Genomic DNA, 24,108 nt, shown 5'->3' on the forward strand with positions numbered 1-24,108 from the left:
TCATTGATATTACCAAATAATCCTTTGTTTCTTTTTCAGAGATAGAAGAACAAGAGTGTTTATTAAAAGCTTTACAGTTTGAACCATAATATTCACCTGGTCAGAGTGCATAATATCACGTTTCTTTGATATTGCTTCTCTCTTACGAACCAGTCCCAGTCCCAAGAACCTAAGGCTAAATCAAGAAAACAAAATCATCTTATACTGGCTCAGGAATTAAACAAATTTGCAATAGACTTTCCCTTCTATTTAACTTTTATTAAAAGAAGTGCTAAGGTACTGAGATGCAGTACATCATATTTATTACCAAAATTATTAAGAAATATAAAAAGCTTATACATGTAATTTTCTTACATCCATTTATTCTCTATAATACTGGTTTTTGTTCAAGTAGGTTATCTACAGTATGTAAACATCCCTTGGATTGACCTCACACAGATTAGGAAAGCCCTCTAACCCATGCTTTTAGCAGATACTTCTTTTTATTTGGCTTTCGTTTGTAGCATCTAATCTCCACATTTGGCACATGGAAGAGACATCTACAGTGCAAAGAGGCAGATTTTCGGATTTCATTCTGAACACTTTTGCAGGGGCTAAAAGAGCTGAAAGGAGAACAGAAGCATTCTAACTCAGTGGCACTGGATTAGCTGTAATGCCAACAACTCTTGGTTCAGCTAGCTATTAAACTTGAGCACAAAGTCATTGTCTCTTCCTTCTCCCTCCCTCCCTCCCACCGCCATGCAAGGCTGATTCAGTCTTAACCTTGTCTCAAAAAGGTAAAAAGAAATTCCAACCTTTCCAGAATTGGTAGGTTAATTTCACTAAGGAACAAATTTTCAGTGTTCTTCTGTGTAAATTGTTTTCAGCGGTTTGATGATCCAGGAAAACTCTTAAAGGAAAATAATATTAAAAAAAAAAATCCGGACACGAGAGTAGAACTTTCTACCTGTATTCACTGGTCAACTCTGTATTTGGAATCAGGGCCTTTTCTATTCTTTTTTGTGGTGGCAAAGTGACAAAGTCCCTGTGAATAGCAGAAAAGCCAAGCTTGCTTAGTACCGTGGACTCCGAACCTTTAAACAGTGTCAGAAAAATTAAAACGAAAAAGTAGTTGGAGATTCTGCTCTCCTCTTCCTGGGTTTCATCTTGATTATAATCAAGTAAAGCTTATCCAGAGAGAGCTCTGTTCGCCCCTTGCAGCCCATCCTCACTCTCCAGCCCAGAACTGTATTGCTCGTGTGATATGCTGCGGGTTGTCCACGATGTATCATCCGAGAACGTCTGGATTTGGACGTACCCCTGCCTCCCGGCTTCCGTCACCACAAGGGCGAGGGCCCTTCCGATGCCCCGTAGAGCTCAGCCAACTTCCGGAAGCGGGGTCCCCAGTCCGTGAGGAAGTCGAAGCTCTGCTCCGAGTCCGAGGTGGCTGACTGTAGGGAGCTCAGCGACCCTGCTACAGAGCCATCCCCCTCGAACATGTATGTCTGGAGGGAGTCGAAGGGTGGGGCCCACAGGTCCATGTCGGCCTCATAAAGCTTGGCCAGCACATAGCTGTGGACAGTGCTGTTGATGGCACACGTTTGAGGCACGTAGCGCGAGAGACTTTCAATCTCTGGTAGCATGTCTTGCCGTGTCTTGGGGGCAGCGCCTGCCTGTGCCTCCCGGGGGTTCCACATGGCCGCAATGTCAAAGGCCTCGGTGTCCTCCTCACCACCTCCCTCGTCGTCATAGCGGACGATGTTTTCGTGGATGTTCTCGTCATCGTCGATGATGTACGGTTGTTTCCGGTGTCTCCTCATGGACAAAATAAGCAGCACCAACACTGCCAAGAATAGAGAGGACAGGATATTTATCCGCAAGGCTTGGCTGTCACTAGAAATACTCTTGATTGACCAGGAATAAAGGAAGAAGTAAGTCACTAACTGGTGAGTTCAGAGATAGTATTCGGGTATTTTAAACCTCAGGGAGTTAACTAATAGCAATCTACCTTGTTTTTATTATTTTTGTTATGTTAGATTTAGAGTGTGTGGACAAATGAAGCGCTCCCTCTGTTTTTTTCAATTGGTATAATTAGAAGTTGCATATACACTCTCTTTACATAATCTTGTTGCTTTGAAATAGTGTGTGCATCCAGTCACTGTGACTTGCTATGGGACTAAGATATACTAAGAATTGTATCATTATATAGTAATGAATATATGTATATATTTTATATATATATATATATATATATATGTAAAATCTGAGTGGAATTCTGCTTTCTTATGTTCACATCTTAATAGGATCCTAGTCTATAAATATAACTATATTTAAATGTATTTGTACACAGACATACAACCTAAAGATGAGCTAAAGCCATTGTCCTTTTTATACCCTCTCCGAAAAGTAAGACATAAATGACCTCTGTGATCCATTAACCCCAGATTTCTCAGTAAAGCCTTTTATGAAAGAAATGATTACAGCTTTCTTTATCCAGTGGCTTTCATGGAAGGAAAAGAATGAGCAGTGACATTTTATATAATTCACTGTGTTATCAAAGAAGCACCACATTGTTAGGTGTGCCCTTGCAGGTTTGGATAAAATTTTATCCGAACAAATGCATTTTTTTTCCTGGATATGTTCACTGGGGTTTAAAGGAGAGATAGAGATAATCCCATTGAGCTTTTTATCTCTGTGAGTGAAAATGTTTTCCAGGAAGTGTGTTGAGATTTTAGCTATAGAACTGTATTGATTTTTTTTTCTGGTGTGCTTTGTTACAGTTGGTGAACAGTGACAGTTTGACAGCATTGCAAAAATAAGACCCAGTTTATTTAAGGGGAAAATGTGGTACAGTCATATGTGCAATTAGAGATTACAGACTAAGAAAACTCAACAAATGGGGCTGGGGATTTAGCTCAGTGGTTCCACAGCCTGCCTCATGAGCACAACGTCTTGAGTTCGATCTCTGGTACCAAAAAACAAAACAAAACAAAACAGAACAACAACAACAACAACAAAAAAAAGAACAAAAAACCTCAAGCATGATTTTAGTGCAAGTAGAATGTATGTTTTTTTTTGCTTTTTTGTTTTTGGTACCAGGGACGGAACTCAGGCCCTTGCACTTGTGAGGCAGGGGGTGGAACCACTGAGGCAAATCCCCTGCTCAACCGTAATTTTTAAAAAGCATTTGAATATAGGTTGACCTTTTTGTATAAACTGCAATTAATAATGTTAATACCTAATATTTTGTTACTAGCTTGGGTGACAAAATGCACACACAGACAATTATACACTCTTGCGTATGTTCTGTATATACAAAAGTATGAGGAATGGACTGTGGGACCTGTGGGATTTCAGGGAAAGAGACTAATAAGACTCTAAGGAAGGGAAGCTTAAATTTGAGCATCAGAGGCTGGGGTGTGATTTGGACTGAAGGCAGGATGGAAAAATGGGATTCTAAGTTAATATGCTGTATTTGTGGCATTCAATAAACTGTTACTACTAAACCCAAATAAGTTTTTATGCTCTATTATAAGCAGTGGGGAAACAATATTGATTATGAAATTGTTTGTGTTCTTAGAACTTGCAATATAAGGCAATTAAATATGTAATGGTTAATATAAATCAGAGAGTGATAGGCCTCTCATAGAGTTACAGGTGTTGTCATTGAAGTACAGAGTCAGAGCCAGTGAACTCTGCCTGCTGGAGTGGGCAGAGATTCAGGTGATCTTGGAATGGCAGTGATGGTATTTTAAGATACCAAGAAACAAAGAAAACTCTGCGTAGTTGGGCTGGGTGGTACACATCTATTGTTCCAGTTACCAGTGGAACACTTGAGCCTACAAGATTGAGGCCAGTTTAGGCAACATAGGAAGACTCAGTCTTTGATTATCTGCTGGAGGAAATGCTGATGGTGATGAAAAATTAGATACTTTATAAAATTGGTCTGTTTTCAAAATAAAGATTACTATATGTCTCATTTTTAGATAATTTGATTTAAATAATAAGTATTGCATTATGCTCTTAAAAGTCATACTTTGGGAAAGTGATCCTATTCTGCTGAAAGGTTTCCTTGATTGTGTGACAGAAGAGAATTGGTTCTAGACATGTTTATTCTTTAGGTATTATGGACACAGTGTATAATACCTAGAGAATTGGATACATATTCAAGACATAAGAAAGCACTGCCACATTGAAATTGTCAAGATTAATGTGTTTATTTAATTTTTCATAAAATGTAGTTTTTTATTTGCTGATCAGCTACAACTAAACTTGTACACAGTTTTATGAATTGTATTTAATATAGGAATAAGAATACATAAAACTGAAGTTTTAATGACACCTATGTTTAATTTAGCTCTTGAAAACTTATCTTATTCTGTAGAGTTCAAAAGACAACACATAATGAGTTGGAGAGGGATGAAATAAATTACCCCTTTCACACTACTACTAACTAGATAGCTCCTCCAAGTCAGTGTCTCTGTAATGATGGGCTCTTTGTGGGCCAGGGTGAATTTATAATATTTTCTGAAGGTAGAATTAAGGACAGCTAGTCTGGAATTTTCTCCTAGGAGGAAGTTTCTTCAGAGGCTTCTTCTAGGTGGTTCTATTCTGCTCTGAAGGACTCCCAATGCCACCTTATGGACATTTAAGAAATTGCAGGTGGGCTTTGTTTGTCATGGACAAACCTTAACAATTCTCACAGACCAGAAACCATAACAAGGAATCTAAGGACTTAGAAAGGTTACTTATTTTTGCTACTTCTCCCTTCATGTGAGACTAAACTACCACAAAATTAAACCACATGTTGTATTTAAAAAATGTAACTTGAGAAGTCAATTCCACAGCCCTGTCTAGAATGTCAGTCAAACACAGATATTTTATACAAAGAATAATTTCTTTCTTTGATCTGATCAGTCTCTTGGTGTTTAGAAAAGTAGAGATAAAGAGTATATATGGATATCTACAAGTATATTTTAATTTAAATCTCCAATGCTTTATTTTTTCCTCAGAGAAAGCTGGGAGTTCTTTGACTTTGAATGATGTTGTTGTCTATTACTTTTGTTTTTCCCTAAGCAGGATGTATATGCTGTGGTTTAATTTATCAGAAGAGGTGGTATATATATATTTTTTTTCTTGGATCTAAGAGATTACTTAAGTTTTTACTTTTGATGGTGGAGTTAGAAAAGTTACACAAATGGCCTTATGTATAAGGGAGGTAGGTGGGTGCCTTACAGTATGACTTAAGAGGAAAAGGAATGATTCTCTATCCCAATAGTGCTCTCTCACTAGCCTTGCATCATCTCTTTGTATTTTACCAGAAGCAAACTAGCTTTGTTTAGGTATTACTCTTTGTTGGGTAGTGTCAGTACCTAGGAGGGGCGCTGACACCCCCAAACAATTTGTTTTCCACAAATCTGTGCTCACTCCACCACTTCCTTCAGATTTCTGTTAAAATTCTACTTTTCTATGAGGACTTTACTGATCTCCTTGGATTATCTGCTGGAAGAAATGTGGATGGTGATAGAGAATTAGGCACTTTATAAAATTGGTCTGTCTCTTTTTAGAAATAAAGATCACTGTATGTCTTATTTTTAGATAATTTCATTTAAATAATAAGTGTTGCATTATGCTCTTAAAAGTCATGCTTTGAGAAAAATGGTCCTGTTGTTTGAAATAGCACCTCCCCTTTACCAAGGCACACTCTGTGCCTCTTTCTTTCTGGGTAACAGTACCTTCAGAATCTGCACTTGAGCATTTAAGAAGGGCAGTGCTGCTAAGCTAGGGGCCTAATAAATGGCCTGCCTGCATTTCAGTCCTTCATATGCCTTTGACATTTAGCTTTGGGTCTGTCACTTAACCTCTGGCTTTTAGCTGCTGTTTATGTGAAAGGAAGGTGTTAGAAGAGGTGATCATCATATCTTTTCAAAATTGTAATTTTGGTTCTGTGATGTCAAAATGAAGTTATTTCATTCCGGAGTAAACTTGGTGAAGTCTAATCCTAGCACCTAGCATGGTTTTGTGGTCGATTGTAGATGCGTGGTGAATACATGTGCTTTAATCTTGCCAAAAAAGGCATTGAATGAAGGGACTGTCTTTAATTTTCTGTACTTTTTCCCAAGCTTCATTACACCACCTTTTCAGTAAGTATGGCATGATAGACTAGTTTTAAATAACTGTGTGAGGGGGATAACTGACTGTTATCTGAGCAAGGAGGGACCCACACAGAAGAAACAAGACATTTACTCACCTAAGAGGACAAAGATGCAGGCCAGAATGGCGATGAGGGCACCCCTGCTCAAACTGACTGGGAGCATGTAGGCCTCGGGGCTGCAGGACATGACGTGGCCATCGTCATCACAGCTGCACACCTGAATGGTCAGTGTGCCTGTGCTGCTCAGCACTGGCTGCCCACTGTCTGCTATCAGGATAGGCAGGTAAAATATGCTCTGCTCTTGCTGCCGGAAGCCAGACCTCTTGGTGAGAATTCGGGCAGTGTTATCTGAAGAAGCAGGGGATTCCACAGTTGAAGAAGGAAAGAAAAAAAATGAGAGAAGAAATGGAAGAACCAACAAGTGAATTAATGTTTTGAATTGAGAAAAGCAAGGAGGGCAGAACAAGGAATAGGAAGAACAGTTGACCTTCCCTGGTGGTGTTCACCTGTAGCCACAGTTAAATTGGCTGGATCAGCATTTGGATTCACAAACTCAAGATTTTTGCTTGCTTTTAGGCAAAACCCTGAGGCTTAGGAGGGAAACCCTTTTTTGAGAATCTGTCTTACCCTTTTGACATTAAGTGCCCAGGGCAAACTGTCAGCCTTCAGATCTAACAGAAATGTCCTTGGGAAATTTTGACAGAAGTGAACAGTCACTGGCGACTTGTGGTCCCTGTTTGTTCCTGCTCAACAGTTTGTCGAGACCCTGGTGCTTCTTTCTGCTTTCAGGAAAACAATGCTGAAGAACCCTGTGGTTGTGGCAGATTGCTTATTTTTGCCACTTTAGCTAGAATTCATGTTTTTTGCTAATTTTTTTATGCCTCAGAATTGCAGTTACCAAGTCCTGCTAATTTAGCAGTGGCCTATTTGAAATTTCACAATCATCGTATGACACCTTATTATTTCTTCTGGCTTGGTGGTCTAAGTTTAGGCAGTTAATATTAGATTGGTAAAAATTATTCCTAATCAGTAACACGTGTTATTTTTTACTCCAGTTTTAAAGGTTTTTTTTTTTTTTGGTACCGGGGATCGAACTTGGGTCCTTGCGCTTGCAAGGCAGGCTACTGAACTGCTGAGCTAAATCCCCAGCCCCCTCCAGTTTTAAAGTTTTAAAAATTGATAATATACATCTTTATGGGGTACAGTATGATGTTTCAGTGTATTTATATATTATGTAATGATCAAATCAGAATATTTAAGTTATTCATAATTTCAAACATTTACTATTTCTTTGTGATGAAAACATTTAAAATTGTCTGGGAATTTTGAATTATCCAATATTCTTGACTAATCACCCTTCTAACACCAAACCTCTTCTTAGCTGAATTTTTAGATTTGTTTCTACAAAGCTGGCGTGTACATGTGGATGTATGTTTGTATGCATGCATGTGTATATTTATATTTGCCTAATGTTATGTGTGGGGATTTTTTTTTTTTTACTTTTAAAATTTCTATTCTCAGATTTTCTGGAGTGGCTTTAAATTCTAACACATATATTTTTGCAAAGCTCAGATCATTTCAGCAGAGGAAGTTTGAGAGGTGTGTTAGAACATATAAGAAGTCATTTTCAAAGCTAAAACCATTAGCAAAGATTCCCTGGATGTGTTTCTCATTTCACAGGGTAGGGCCTAGAATTTCACGCAAAAAAAATTTTGAGAGCCTAACCAAAGGAGATATTTTTAGTGATCATCAATATTTATGATTCTCAAATGGTGCTGAGAAAACTAGCTATCCATATACTGAAGATTGAACCTAGATCCACATCTCTTATCATGCACTAAACTAAAATAAAAATGGATCAAAGATCTAAAAATTAGAACAGAAACAATTTGCTGCAAGACAAAATTGGTAAAACTCTTATAGGTGTAGGGAGAGACTTTCTTACAGAATTGTGTGCCTTCAGGGTGATATGGCTATAGATGGGAGAGACTTTCTGAACAAAACCCTGCTTGAACAAGAAATAATACAAAGAACAAATGGGATCACATCAAATTAAAAAGCTGCTGCACATCAAAGGAACCATCAACAGAGTGAAGAAAAACCTACAGCATGGGAAAAAATTTTTGCCATCTACTCTGCAGACAAAGGACTAATATTAGAATATGTAAAAATTAAGAAAATTAACCCCCAAATTCAAAGGCCCAATTAAAAAATGGGCATGTAAAATGAGTAGATACTTCTTATATGAAGAAATATAAATGGAAAATAAATTCATGAAAAACTGTTCAACATTGCTGGCCGGTCAAGAAATGCAAATTAAAACAACATTGAGATTCTATCTCACTCCAGAAAGAATGGTTACCATCAAAAAATCAATCAATAACAAATGCTGGTGAGACTGTGGGGAATAAGAAACCCTTCTTCATTGTTGGAAATGTAAACTGAAGCAATAACTGTAGAACTCAGCATGGCGATTCCTTAAAAAAACTAAAAATACAAATTCCATTTGACCCAACTATTGTCCTTCTAGGCATTTTCCCAAGAGTTAAAGACATCATACCACAGTGATATATACATACATATCCATGTCTAGAATAGCACAATTTATAATAGCTAAATCTTGGATACAGCCTATATGTCTAACAACAGATGAATGGATAAAGAAAATGTATTTATGCACAGTGGAGTACTATTCTGCTATAAAGAAGGATAAACTTGAATCATTTGTAGGAAAATGGATGCACCTTCAGACCATAATATTAAGTGAAGTAAATCAGAAACAGAAAATTAGATATTTAATGGTTTCTTTTATATTGAAAACTTAATATATAAAGTATGAAATAAAAGACATAAGAGGAAGAAAGAGACAAAAAAATTACTGAAATTCAGTGTGGACAATGCATCTAAAAATGTACCTTGACTTACATAATTATCTTATGCATTTTATATGTTCTTTGGACTATTAGCCTTTTTAAAAATCTGTATATATGATAATTAACTTTATAAGGTCTTATAGGATAAAAATGACCTTAATGCTGGCAAAATAAAAGGGGGTGGAGGGAAAGGGAAAAAGAATTGAAATATGTTCTGTACCTATGCCAATTCCCCATAATGAATGTAATTACTTACTGCAAACATGTAATAACAAAAGTTAAAAAAAATTTATGGTTCTCTTCTTGGATATGGCCAAGGATTATACTTTCCTTCCTATTTTGAATTTGGGCATATCTGTGATTTGCTTCAGTGGATGAAAAAAGAGCAAAAATGATTTATCTTTGAAGCAGAAGCACATGAGAGCTGGTATAGAATATTATACTTCCTTGCATTGTTATAGCAACTAAAAGAATGTGTGAGATGGAGATTGTAGCAGTCTGGAGCACTGAGCTGCATATGGTAGGCAGTTGCCTTGGATCAGTAAGAGGCATAGGGAGCTTTCTTTTGAGCAAGAAATTAACTTCAGTTTCACCAAGTCACTGAGATTTTGGTAGACTGTTTCTGTATCATAGCTTAACCTTTTATTATCAATAAATTATCCCCTAATTATCTTTCCCTCCTCCTCAGGTCTCTGTTTATTTCGTGGTGGCAGCTATGATTTAAGTGCTCAAGTCCCAGTGTTACTTGCACTCCACATGTAGTATACCATTAGATCTTCACAAGAATTGGATGAGATAGTGATAATTTCACCCTTTTACAGTAAGATAATTAATCCCTAAGCAGTTTTATTTTTTATTCAGTCTAGCTAGTTAGCAGAGCTGGGATTTGAGCTCTGGCAAATTCTGATTATACAATATGTTCTTTTATTGTGTGGTGCAACTACTTATTTAGTTTAGTAACATTAACTGTTAAATTATTCAGATAATCATAATCTCTTCCTTCTTCAGTACAGGATACTTTCCTCTTTTCTTTTCCATGGAAAAATATAGCAATCAGTTACTGTGATTATATTCATATAGTATTCACTTACCACATAATCCATCCACTTGCTTTTCTGTTTTCAAGACTTAACAGGTAAATACTATTAATTCTATTTTGTAGTTTTAAGTTTTTTTTTTTTCAGAAATCAAGTTTTTCTCTAAATAGATCTATTTTTACATTTTTTCTTGCTTTAAACCATGCTGAGTTATAATGCCTTTAGAAAAGACTGACTAGAGCTGAGTAGTATAGTCTGCTACTAAATATTATGTTTCTTGACCTAATAATCTTTTAATAGTAAAGGAAGAATTCTGAGCTTTATATGGTTGAGTCTAGTCCTTGGAGGGGACCAGCATATATTATTGGCCATTTGGAAATTTTTTGTTGAGTGTGTGATAATTAGGGCCTTAGTAAACTGTTGAGATGACACAAAACACTTTCACGTATGTGTGTGTGTGTGTGTGTGTGTGTGTGTGTAGCTATAGAAGAACCCAAATTCTAGTCTCAGTGCTTACTCACTTTCTGATCTTGAGTGATTCTCATGCTTTCTTTAACTGCCAAATGGGAAAATGAGAATGCTACTCATTAGTAAATTTCTTAAAAACCTTATAGATTATTGTAAATATCAAATAAAGTGAAGTATGAAAAATACTCTGAAACTGTAAGGTATTATTTACCGCACAGTCTTTTTCATGATGTGTTCCCTCCCCCCATTTTTTGGTACAGGTCTTCTATGCAATTCAGGCTGGGTTTGAACTCACTATGTAGTCCAGGATGGCCTTGAACTTATGGCAGTCCTCCTGCCTCAGCCTCTTTATTGCTGGGATTACAGGCACACACTGCTATGTCTGGCCCTTTGCATAATGTTTTTGAGACTAAAAAATAAGAAAATAGTGTGGAGGGACTTTACATGAGATAGTGTCCTGTTTGTTCACAAAAGGACATCACATTTGAGGCATGGGAGCTCCTGGGGCACTTCACAGTAGATAGCCATATTAGATGTTGGTGCATTTTTTTTTAAATATAAGCCTTCATAAAGGATGCTGGTGGGATAAATTGTCATGTGGAGATAAGGATTGCTGACTTTTATTTTGGGCTTTCTTCCAAATGATGAGTCATATCTTTTTATTGTCCTGTTCTTGTAGCCCATCTTTGTAAGACATTGGTTCTATGAACTGTGTCCACAGTCATCTTTAAGAAACTTGCACTATTTTGCTGCGTATTGTTTTTGTATTGATTTTGGCCAGTATAAGAATGAAGAAATAGAATGACACTTAGCTGAAGATTTGAAGAAAGAACATAATAAATTATTACTCCCACTCCAGGATTTTTTTTTGTAAGACCAACCCTGAAGAGGCTGAAACCACTTTTTGTAGGAAGCATTTCCCTATGAAGTGGGTAATGAATAGTTCAAAAGACTGACCCAGTAGACGTCTTAGGATATTTAAATGTGATAATTCCGTTGTGGTAATTCATATTGTCTTTCCTTCCAGAAGTAATCATAGTGATTTATAATAATATATATTTAGAAGAAAAAGATCTGAGATTCTCAAGTTTTACAGCAGAATATATGGAGTTTAATTGGTACCTTAAATTTCATCATGACTGTTTAGTACCCTTCGTTTAGATTGTTATGGAGTTACAATTATTATTTTTGATTTGGAATTAAAATGAGGTTACTGCAGTCTAACAGAGTGATGACCTCCACAAGGTAAGATCCTAGTTGGTAGCAGAATTAACAGAAGTGGATCATTTGACAAATTTAAATTATTTTTTTTCAATTGCTCTGACTTTTCTTTGAAGCAAATCATCTGGCCAGAGAACAAAAGTTCCTCCTTTTCCTCACCTGTGTTCAAAGAACAGTGTGCTTGGTCTATACAGCCTTTTGTTGATATTTTGGAAAAGACAGGCCTAGAATTCCAATTTCAGCAAAGATGTAGTGGGGGAGCACTTTCTGCAATAGGAATTCCACCTGGATATATCTTTTAAAAGTTGTTTCAATGCCAAAGCTACCGTTTGTGTTCCTGTATTTTCTCTTTGCTCCTTCTGCTATTTAGTTTTTGTCCTTCTATTCTGAGAACTCTTCACTGTTTCCTCCTTTGATTAGAAGTGTTCCTTTGGGGTTTTCCTCTTTATTTAAGTCACTTTATATGATTGTTCTCAGGTTATTGCCAGTATTACAGAACACATAAACATGGCCACTATCTGTAGAAATAAAGGAAGGATTTGCCTCTGTGATTTGAGTAGTGTTTGGCATAGAACAAGCTTCAATAAGTATTTGTCAACTGAGTGTTTTGAGTCAGCAGAGGGCACTCTGTCTTTGCTTTCTGAAACGAAACTTGAACAAGAATTGACATTAATGTCCTTCCTGCTATTAAAGAGCAGACAAACTTTGACATTGTTTGTATGATGCCGTAACCAAAAGTATCTATTCTATGCTTTAGAAAAGCACAGATAAATTTTACCTTGGTTGTCCCTTACGGTGAAGTTGGGGTTGTTAGCAGCCTCAGGAGCCAAGCTGTAGTAGAAATGTTGACCACTGTGTGGGTCATCTTGGTCCACAGCACTCACTGTCTGGATCAGCTAAAGGAGGAATATGAAATCAGGTGAGCTAGAGTCAAAGGAAAAAAACTTTAGGGCTTAGAGAATCCCAAACCTTGAAATCCAATGACAGGTTGTTTTTCCTAATGAGAAGGATGGTATGATGCTTACCTGGAAAGTCTCTGTGCCATCCCATAATTCCAAATAAATTTTGGCTTATTGTTGGACCTATGTTAATGAGCATAGCATAAATGTTACCTGGCTGTGAGGCGCCTACTGAAGGCCTTTAGATAGACCCTCTGTAGAGTAACTCTTAACTGCTGATCACAACTATAGCCCTCTTCAGCTGGAAGTAGCCAGAGCTGTCTTCACCTTTGCGCCCTCACAGCTATTAGGGGTACTTCTTCAGAGGGAGGAACATTGCAGATAGGTAAGTTAATTAGGTATCTTGTAGGCAGTTAGACAGGGCCACTGCCAAGGAGCCAACACAGCAAGGAGCCAACATGTATTACAATCAAGACACATTCACTGAAGATCAGAACTGTAAAAGGAGAGAAACTGCTACTATACCTTGTGCTTCCCTTGGGGATAAATAGCAGTGATTGATATTCTAAATAGGTTTCAGTCACCTCGGTGGGGGACCAAGGTCTTAACCCAGCCTTTCCAGGAAATATCCCTGACCCCCACCCTTACTGAAAATCCTTGTAGGCTTGCTATGTAACTTGCTCCCCCATTTAATCAGTATTACCTGGATGACTGTACTTGTAATGTTATTAGTTGGTCATGGTTTTGCCCCACCTCAAGCCCAACTTGTAATTTTTCAATGGGTTTTACAGTTTTGTCCCACTTTGTACCCACCTCACCGCATGATTTTGCTGTATAAAACATCTTTGAAAATTAGGGTGAGTGCGCAACCCACTTTCTGGTCCCCCTTCTGTCTCTCTTAGACAGAAGCTTTTTTTCCCTCAATAAATTTTTACCTACTCTTTAAAAAAAAAAAAAAAGGCTGGCTGTGCTTCTATGGGGATAGAAATGGGAATATCAGAGGTTTGTTGACAGCTCAGGTGGCTGTGTATTATGGGATGTAATGCTGCTTTCACAATATATTGTAGATTAGGGGAGCTCCCAGCAAGGGATTTCTTACACTGTGTTGTTTCATAGTAAAAGACCTGTGCCAGCCTTCAGTGAAGGACTTGACCCAGCCTTAAAACATTTCTTTAGGGATTGTCTTCTTGAGGGCTGTCTCTATTGAAGACAGCCACCTGGCCCATAGTTACTTTGTCCTTATAGGGCAAACCATATCCAGTGATTAAACAATGTTATGGCCTGGCCATTTCATCTCAACTTGGAAAATATCTTGTTCTATAACCCTCTGTAGACTTTTAGTGGATTTTTGTCACAGGTGAACTTTCCTTTTGCTCAGTCTCCCTTTCCTTTACCAAGCCTTATACCAGAACTGTGTCTCAGGGTATGCTTGCTGAGGAACCTGACGTTGAATCAGAAAGTAGAGGGACATAGTGATATATGCGCACCTATGTTTATAGCGGCACAGTTTGTAATAGCTAAAACTTGGAAATAGCCCATTTGCCCATCAGTTGGAAACTGGATAAAGAAGATGTGGTTTTTCTATAAAATGGAATACTACTCAGCCATAAAAAATGAGAAATTAGAGTTATTCATAGGAAAATGGATACCTATTGAGGATATACTCCTAAGGGTAATAAATGTCGCACATGTGTAAACACCGAATAGTTTCTCTGGTATGAATAAACTATACTAGTAATAAGATCCTAATGAGATAATTGACAATGTGAAATAGGAAGAAAAAGGCTAAAGGTGTAGGGAAAGTGGAAAGGGTAGGGAAAAGTGAGTAAGGGAAAGAAAAAAAATATGAGAAAATGAAAAAATGGAAATAAAGTGCTTGAAAATAGGGAGGGGAGGAGGGGGTGAAGGGAGGACAGGGACAAGGGGAAAAAATGAGAACCAAGACCTGTCATGTAAAGGTACAAGATCCCAATAATGAATGTAACTGTACTGTATACCTAAAATGTACCAATAAACTCAATGAGAGAGAGGAAAAAAAAAAGAAAGAGGGAATGGAGTTGGCAGTAAATTTAGGAAAGTAGTAGAGATACTTTCACCCACAGTATCCTTGTGTTAATCATGCTGACAAGCAGGGGTTGCCCACCCTCCCTCTTATCTTGGTCTAGGAACAAATCCGGTACATTCTTATCTTGCTTGCCATATTATTTAAAGAGGTAACATGTTTCTTAAGAAATGTTATGAATTTAGACCATCTGACCTGTGAACTGTGCATGTTTTGGTGCAGTGGGGCCTCAAGTATGGGATTGGGTAAAGAAATTGTAGAGAGTGGGTGAATGAACACTGAGGCATGGAAGCACCACAGCCTTCTCTCTTGCTCTCCATTCTCCTGGCAGGTCAGATTTCTTCCTTAGCTCCAGCTGTCATGCAGTGTTCTGATCAGCAGGTTCCATTCTGCCCTCTGCTGTTACCAAGTATATATCTCACTTCTCCATGGGCTTTGTTCATGGGTGGAGACTTGGTAGATGTGAAATTGATGACAGTGTCTGGCAGTAAAGGCAAGGAGGCCGTTTATTTTTAAACCAGATGCATTTCCTGAACTGTATATTTTTGAAAAACCTTCAAAACATTTTCCATAGCCCAAATCCAAGGGTTGGATTTTTAGTGTTCTGGGATAAACCTGACAAATGTGGCATGTAGACACTTCAGAGCCTGAGCCCCAAATCACAGATAAGCTGTACCTCAAAGCACTGCATGATTGACCAGTAGAGATGTCCCTAAAAATGGAGGATACATTTGGCTCCAAAACTAGGAGCGATGATTAAGGTGCTATCAGCCTGTCACAGTACCACTTTCTTGTTCAAGAGCCCTTTAAGGAGGGAGCATTTAGTCTTGGGGGGAGAGGAGACTTACTTTACTGTGCTATTTCCTTATTTTATAGATCAGATAAGTATCTTTGCTCATGATATAAAATATATTTCATATTTTATTTTTATAACTTATACTAAATTATATAATTATCATATCACAATATATAGCAAACATTAAAACAGACTGAGATCTCTTCACTCAAACATCTACCTTAGCACAGTAACTGTGATATTTTTGCATCTTTCCTCCAGTGTTCACATGTAAACATAACTATATAAAATTGCAAGTATGAATATGTAGTTTTTATACTTATTTTCTTATAATAATACATGGATCATTTCTTGTGCTGTAAAGTTTTCATTGTAACTTTTATTAGCAACATAATATTTCAAGTCTTCCTAGAATAGAAATGTAATAGTTGTGGAAGCAGAATTATCCTTGTTTTGAAACAAAAAATTTTAGGAGAGCTATAGACCATTGTACCAAATTTCATGGATCACTGAATGAAATAAGTTTAGATTGGAATTACTATAGGACATCTTGTTTCCACAGAAGAATGGGGATCAGTTTTTGCTTTGACTGAGTAGAATGGTAGAGATGTATTGGGTAAATCTTTAAGGAGGTTAGGGCCATAATGTAAGTGTTGATCGTACAGACATGGTCTCTTTGTGCAGCAAGTTGCTGGGAGTGGTGTTCCAGGTGAGTGAGAGACATGAAATAAAAGAATTGCTAAAGTGGGCTTAGAAATGTGCACATCCCAAATTCCCAACCTTCATATAAAAAATTAAAATGATTCCAACCTATTTGCCCAACCAGAACCCACAGGACCATAGGATGTACTCTGGGATCTGCATCAGGACTGTTTGGAAGTCTGTTGGGTCAAAGATACAAGAGGAAACTATCTTTAAAAACTAAGAAAAGAGAAGGGCACAGAAGGGCCAGTTATAAAATGTGCAAGACCCAACATATACATTAATATACACTCACTCCAAATAGAATTCTGTGTGTTTCTCAGTTATACCACTTGAAATTGACAAACCAAACATTTAGTTAGATTCAAAAGCGTACCTTAAAAATAAATACCTATGTCTCTGAAGATTATGGAACTACAGTTAACTTATGTAAGTAGAACTTTGTGCTCCTTCAGATTACATTCCACTCAAAAGTCACTTGACATGAATAGCACTAAGAAAATGAGAGTTTAAACTGAGAGCAAAGATAGAGTAGATAATTCTATGTAATTAATCATTCTAAGACTAGGATAGACAGGTTCTAAACCGACTTCTCCCAGACAGAAGTTAAAAAGGGAGGTGGGAAGATATTGAAAACAGAATTTTCCTACTGCATAATTTTTTCAGAGATTGGTGCTATACTCAAGAAAATAGATGACTCTCTCTTCTTGAATTGCATGATCCCTCCCTTCTGGACTCACAGCATGTTTTTATAGTTGAATGAAATATTATTTGCTTTCAAGGTGGGTAGATACCTTAATAGGCTACCCTGTAAACTAAGCCACCATCCAAGCCCTATTTAGATCATAAAATGTAATATAGGCTCCACAAAGTTGTCTAAACAAATAAACCGTTGAAACCTGATATACAAAAGTTGAGGGCTCTTTTGTATACTTACTTTCTGGAGTGGAAATGTCTTTGAAAGCAATTTGGTTATCTGTAACAGTTGCTTCCACATGTTGGGAATTTATCAAGATGCCTTATGCACAAGCTGTCTTACCTGCCCAACTTTGGCATTCTCACAGACAAAAGCTTCATAGAATCTGGGGAACTCTGGAGCATTGTCATTCACGTCTAAGACTTCAATTGTGACAGAAACACTTCCCACCTGGGAGGGGTTGTCTAAAGAGAATACAAGGAAAAGTAAAGGGGAAAGTTTAGTAATACAGAAATGTCCCTCTTTTCTGGAAGTAGGTATTTATTTGATCAGTCTTGTTTGTAAAGGAATAGATAAAGTCTATGGTGTCTGTGTTTGTTAAAAGTGTGGCCAGGCAAAGGAACTTGGATAGGAGGATGTGTCTGCTGGGGATATGTTTCATATTAAGAGTATGAAGAGGGAAGCAAGTGTCACAAATGGAATCTTAAAAAGAGTTTTGATACTCCTGGTTGCTCATACTTTGGGTTCTGGAATTAAAGGCAGGTTAATTCTGTATTTTGGGCTTTAAAAGAGCCCATTTCTAATAGAATGCATTCTGTGTGACACTGCTTGGCTTTATTCCTGTGGAATAATTAGTTCTTTGAATTATATTTCAAAAAGGTTTTAAGTTAGTCACTGGACTACAGATAACACTGCACAGTCATTTCTGCTTAGGAACTAAAGGGATATTTCAGGATCAGACCCACAAATGCATTATCTTTGGCTGGGGCAAGAGCCATGGGCATTCATGAGGAGACTTGTCTTTTTGGTCTATGTCTTTTGCTTGGCATTAACACACAAGGACAATTTCAGAGCCCCAGTTAATGCGGTTCCTGTCTTTTTCTGTTTTGATCACTATCCAAAAGAGACAAACAAAAATTACAAGACACAGGAAAAAAAACCCCAAAATATGGAACTACATGCACACGCACACACACGTGCACCCCCCCCACAAATTGCACTAATGCAAAATAAAAATTGTTCTCAGAATAATTTTAGGGTAAGATTATTCTGTTACTGAATATATTTTGAGAATATGCATGTTAATATCTACATGACATTCTAATTTTATTGTAGGTTATACAGTAATTTAGTCAATTTTCTATTTATTAGTCACTTAGATAAGTCTCATTTCCTCCTATATAAAAATAACACTGCAGCCAGACGTGGTGGCGCACACCTGTAATCCCAGCACTTGGGAGGCTGAGGCAGGAGGATCGCTGTGAGTTTGAGACCAGCCTGGACTACATAGTGAGTTCCAGGTCAGGCTTGACTACATGGTGAGACCCTGTATCAAAAAATCAAACCCAACCAAACCAAACAAAAAAACCACTGCAGTGGATATTTTATTATAAACATTTTTGTTAACATCTATATTTCATTAAGATAGTTGCTAGCAGAATACCTGATATTTTGAAGAATTTATTTGCTAAATTGCCTTCCTGAATAGCTGTGCCTACTTATATAGCCAGTAGTTTAGGAACTGCTGTTTTTATAAGCTTTTGCTATCACTAGGTATTATGAAAAAAAGTGAATATAGCAGTATATAATCTAAATTTTTGTAGGGTTGGAGATTGAAACTGGGGCCCTGTGTATTTTCAAGTGTTCTACCACTGAGTTAGATCCCAGGCTCTTCTGTTAAGTTTTCAACATATCTCTTTTTATAGTTTTTAAAATTAATTTTCCACTCCATTTTTAGGCTTATTATGTTAATCGATCTGCCTATTATGATTTAGATCTGAATTGTACCCTCAAGGTCTCATATGTTCTGATGTGAGACCTGGTTGAAGATGTGGGTCACTAGGGATGTGACCTGAAAGGGTTCATTCTTCTCTCTAATTCATCCCTTCTTTTATTCTCTGCTTCCTAGGAGGCATGTGTTGAGCAGTTTTCCTTAGCCATACCCTTCCACTATAATATTTTTGCTTTGGAGTTAGGTAAACATAGATTCAATTCTCTGAACTATGAGCCAAATTAAACCCCTTGTCCTTTAAATTGTAGGTGTCAGGTATTGTGTTCCAGTAACAGGGAAGCTGGTTCATACAGAGAATTGTTACCAGGAGTTGGGGTCATTGTTGCGATTTTACCTGGTTATGTTGCTCAGAAGCCTTCGGATTTTGTTTCTGGAGGAGTTGGGCAAAGACTTTGATAAGTGAATTAGAGAAGCGCTAGGTTCCTATAAACAGAGCTTGATGGGTAATCAGGCTGTAGCTTGGATCAGAGTGTGGATAGGTGTGTAGGCAGTAAAGGTCAGGTACATGAGGTTTTAGATAGGAATGAAGAATCTAATGGAAACAGCTAGAGTGTATGTGAATTTCCTTTTGACAAAGTATTTGTCTACATTTTGCCCATGTCCTACGACTTTGAGTAGAGAGCTCCAGGGTACCCCGCTCATTCACAATAGCCTGGGGAAGTGTTTCCCTGAGATAATACTAATACATTGTCTTTTATTGTAAGACATTTCAAATTCTTATAGGTGTGTGTGCAATATATTATTGATGCTTCATTTCATCAAATTTTTTTACTATTTGTGCATTTACAGCCATATAAAAATTGAAAGCCTCTTAGATTTTTTAGATATCTCATAGCCACTTGGTCTAAGATTGCTATCTTTTCTGCTTTTCCCTTTTTAAAACTTTATCTTTAGCAATACATTATCTGTAGCGAAGACATTCAAAAAGTATTTTAACTGAATGACTTGCTTATTTGCATAAAACCATTTCACTTACTTCTCTTAGTATGTTTTTTGTTAGAAGTTCTAGAAACTTTTGTTTTCTAAATATTTATTTTGTGACAGTATAAAAGCCAGTTTATTAGTTTACTTACTCATTTCCATAGCAAGGACAGTGATATTATGCCAAGAAAATTCTTCCCGATCTAGGGGTCTCGCGGTCATTAGGGCACCTGTTGTTATGTCAACATAAAAAAATCTTCCAGGGTCACTGCTTCTGTCAATGGAGTATCTGCAAAGACATGGATTATGTATTTCATTTGCATTTGGACAAACATACAACAACATACTGTATGATAGCACTGTAGGCATATCGTGATTGAAACCTGGCTTGACTGGCTCTGAAGTATGAATGAAAAAACTGTGGTTTTATCATACTTAAAAACAAAACACAATCCCTCCCCCAAAACACGATTTCTTCAATTTTCTCATTGAAAAATTGAAATAAACAGGGTGCCAAGAATCTTAGGGCAGCTTTAAGCTATTGAAGGATCAATTTATGTTACTTAAAGCTTAAAATTGCCCCAAGGATTATTGGGACATCTTGAATATCAACCCTACTACATTTGCTCAAAGTTCAAATACATTCTCAAATGCTAGTCTGAAACAGGATAAAAGGAAGATTACCATTAATAGTTTTAGTTCTTGTAATTAGTCTCATGTGTTGGGAGGGGAAGCCCTTGCACCAAGCCTTTTGTGAACATATTAATAACTCACCATTTGAAAAATACAATAATGATATGCACTAACTAAAGAGCCCTTATCTACAGAATGCTTTTAGCAGGACAGACCAGGTTTGTCTGGGCTGCTTACTGTAAATAAGCATGAAGTTTATGCATTTATGGGGCTACGACTTCCTGGAAAATGTCAAGTAAAGCTGTGTAATTAGTAGAATATAATAAACAGATAAGATGTTCCATAACAAAAATGGCTTTTTCTGTTAAGAGATTATCTTCCCCCTTTCATGTACAATCTGGACAAATAGATGTTGTTAAGCAAGAAAAGGTTGTTTACTGGTACCTGTTTCTGAGAGTTTCAGACATCTCCAAAGGAAGAATGCTTGACTCATTTTGCTGTCGTCTGTATCTTTTGAGTCATTAGTGAAGTTGGTACTGGGTTAAATCTATAATTCTTGTTGAATCTGATTTGGCAGTCTGATTATTTTGTGTTTTCTTATTTGTATCATCTCACTAGTCCCCATGTTGAGAGATTGAATATGGAGGGAGGCTTATATGAGTTGATATCTCATTGTGATTTTAAGTTGTATTTCCTTGTGATAAGCCATGTTGAATTTTTAAAAATTTATCTATAGGGCACTTACATTTATTGTTTTGAAAAATGTCTATTAAAAATTATAAAAATTTCCAGGGCCAGGAATATAGCTCAGTGGTGCTGTGCCTGCCTGGCAAGCACAAGATGCTGAGTTGAATCCCCAGTTACACACACACACACACACACACACACACACGTTATAAAAAGAAAAATGTCTAAGTACTTGGCTCATTTTTAATAAAATTATTTAAACTGATTACAAAATACAGAACAAAAATAGTGAAAATAACATAGTACTATTAAAAAACAAACAAACACCTTTAGCTCCTTTAGAATTGGATTTCATAATGCCAGTTTCTTCTTTTGGTAAATGTAGATAATAAATGATAAAAGTGATAACCTCTAGGGGTTATGACTTAAATGGATAACAAATACAAAAGTCTTGCTCTTTTTGCTGAATACTTAACAAATATTAGCTTCTTCTATTTTTATTTTGTTATTATTCCTATGTTTTTTTAATCTGTTTCATGGAAAAAGCTCTGAAATGTTACTGCATTGTTATAGACAAGGAAGCTGTGCCTCAAGTTAATTTTAGTCTATGTTTTATGTTTGTATGAGATTGGGCATGGGGGAGTATCATAGAGAAGTTCTTAATCCAAATAAAATTTAAATCTGATTGATTTTGGCAGTACTAGGGACCTAACCAGGGCCTCGGGTATGCCCTATACCAAAAACTGACTTTTTGTTTTTGTAAAAGTTAGTTCCTTACACTGTGTTTTGGAATCTGTGTTCATAAAATAATAAAATTTCTTTCAAATACAATATAAAAAATAAAAACAAACAAACAAACAAAAAACATATACCAACCAATGGAATAAGATAACCCAGAAGTATATCCATACTTATGTGGTCAGTTAATTGATTTTTGATAAAGGTAACAAAAATAATGGGGAAAGGACAGTCTCTTCAAAAATGATAATGGGAAAACTATTTATCTACATGCAGAATGAAATGGTACCCTTACTTGACCCCTTACACAAGAATTAATTCAAATGAATTAAAGATTTATGTAGCCATTAGACCCCAGACCATAAAACTGTGTGGCACTGGTCTGAGTAATATTTTCTTGAATATGACCCTAAAAACACAGGGCAGCAAGAGTAAAAACAGACAAAAAGGATTTATCAAACTAAAAAGCTTCTGGACAGCAAAGGAAACAAGAGAATGAAGAGAAAACCCAAAGCCTGGAAGAAAATATTGTACATCATACATTGAAAAAGGAGCTAATATTCAAAATATATAAGAAATTATTTTTTTAAAAAGTCAGTAATTATAATAGTTGTTATCTATTGAATACCCAGCACTTTGCCATGTAATTAATATGTAACTTCTTTTAAATGTTTATAAAATCTCTGAGAAATTATTCCAATAATCAGATAAGTAAACTGAAGAAGCTTAGGAAAATTAAGTCAATTTCATAAAGTTACAAGTAATTTGCAGAACTAAGATTTGGAACCCTATACCGTACATGGAACTATAACTATTTTGTTCTTAAATTGTTTAAATAGAGGCCAGGGAATGAATATATTGGGTTTAATTCTATTTAAAATTGCTGGCATTTGAAGCTTGTTTGTTTTTTGAGACAGGATTTCATTGTGCATTCTAGGTTGGTCTTGAACTCATTATGTAGCCCAGGCTTGCCTCAAATTCCTAGTGATCCTCCTCCCTCAGTCTCTCTGGTGCTGGGATTACAGGTATGTGCCACTGTGCCACCATACCTGGCTATGTTCATAGATTAAATCATAAAAATGGAGAAACTGAAATTTTGGTGGTAAGTTTAATGCATAAGATTCTAATAAGATTACTGACAATTAGAAATGGGAAGAAAGGAGCTAAAGGTGTAGGGAAGGTGGGATGGGTAGGGGAAGAGTAAAAAGGGAAAAGAAAAAAATGTGAGAGAATGAAAAGATGAAAATAAAGTGTTTGTAGATGGGGAGGGGAGGAGGGGGTGAAGGGAGGGCAGAGGTAAGGGGAAAAAATGAGAATCAAGACTTGTCATGTAGAGGTACAAGATCCCAACAATGAATGTAACTGTACTGTATCCCTAAAGTGTACCAATAAACTCAATTAAAGCTGAAAAAAAAATATTTTTATTTTTAACTTTTAAAACAACACATTTGCAGTGCATTATTTTACATTCCTTGTTTAAGGTTGGTTTATATATGTAACATATCTTAATTCCTTTTACATCCCTTTCCCTCCCTTTTCCCCCATTGCTTTAGCCCTGTCCCATTGAGAAAGATCTCTCTACTTCCTATTATCTATTTTTTATTTTGCTTTTATATGTAATTTGGGTTTCTCATATAAGAGAAAACAACATTTAAGCTCATGTTCTAATTTGTTTCACTGATCATTATGGTCTTAAGGTGCATCCATTTTTGTACAAATGATTGAAGTTTATCTTCATGGCAATGCATTGCTTTTCAAACTGAAAGTTAATGGGGTTGTAAAGTCAGTATGATAGGTGTTACGATTTAGATGGAGACTGTCTCCCAAAGGCCATGTACACTCATAGGCAAGGCTTTTGGAAGTTAATTGAATTATGGGTGCAATGACTTGCTCTTAGGAAGTGGGATCTGGTCAGAAAAGGTTCAGAGGTGTGACATGGCTTATTGTTTGTCTCTGCCTTCTGGGCACCATGACATGAACTGCTTTTTCTCTGCTGTGCCCCTCTGCCCTACTGCCTGTGCCTTGGAGCCAGCCAAACACATGCTGTTACTGTGAGCTAAAGTAAGCCTCTCCTTTAAGTTGTGGGGTGTTGGATATTGTATTTCAGTGATGAGAAAGTGACTGTGACAGTAGGTTATGGCTAGTATTAAAAGAAAATTAAATAGAAGACACATGCCAGAAAATGACTTGCAACAAGAATAAATATTGATGTGACATTTTTGTTTCATAT

At 36.7% G+C, this 24,108-nt stretch overlaps 1 protein-coding gene across 1 annotated transcript in view; it reads right to left on the reverse strand.

The window, feature by feature from the left end:
* Positions 1–227: 227 nt before the first annotated feature.
* Cdh20 (cadherin 20) overlaps positions 228–24,108 on the reverse strand; it is a 216,481-nt gene continuing 192,600 nt past the window's right edge. Inside the window, exons 8-12 of the mRNA XM_010644855.1 lie at positions 19,973–20,109; positions 17,231–17,352; positions 12,511–12,628; positions 6,230–6,481; positions 228–1,822 (exon numbers count right to left, since the gene is read on the reverse strand). Of these exons, the coding sequence (XP_010643157.1) occupies positions 1,317–1,822; positions 6,230–6,481; positions 12,511–12,628; positions 17,231–17,352; positions 19,973–20,109 (1,135 nt within the window). The 3' untranslated portion in view covers positions 228–1,316. The remainder of the gene's footprint in view (positions 1,823–6,229; positions 6,482–12,510; positions 12,629–17,230; positions 17,353–19,972; positions 20,110–24,108) is intronic.

The sequence above is a fragment of the Fukomys damarensis genome, unplaced genomic scaffold (genome assembly GCF_012274545.1).
Source record: "Fukomys damarensis isolate Sample0158 unplaced genomic scaffold, DMR_v1.0_HiC HiC_scaffold_30, whole genome shotgun sequence".
NCBI lineage: Eukaryota > Metazoa > Chordata > Mammalia > Rodentia > Bathyergidae > Fukomys > Fukomys damarensis.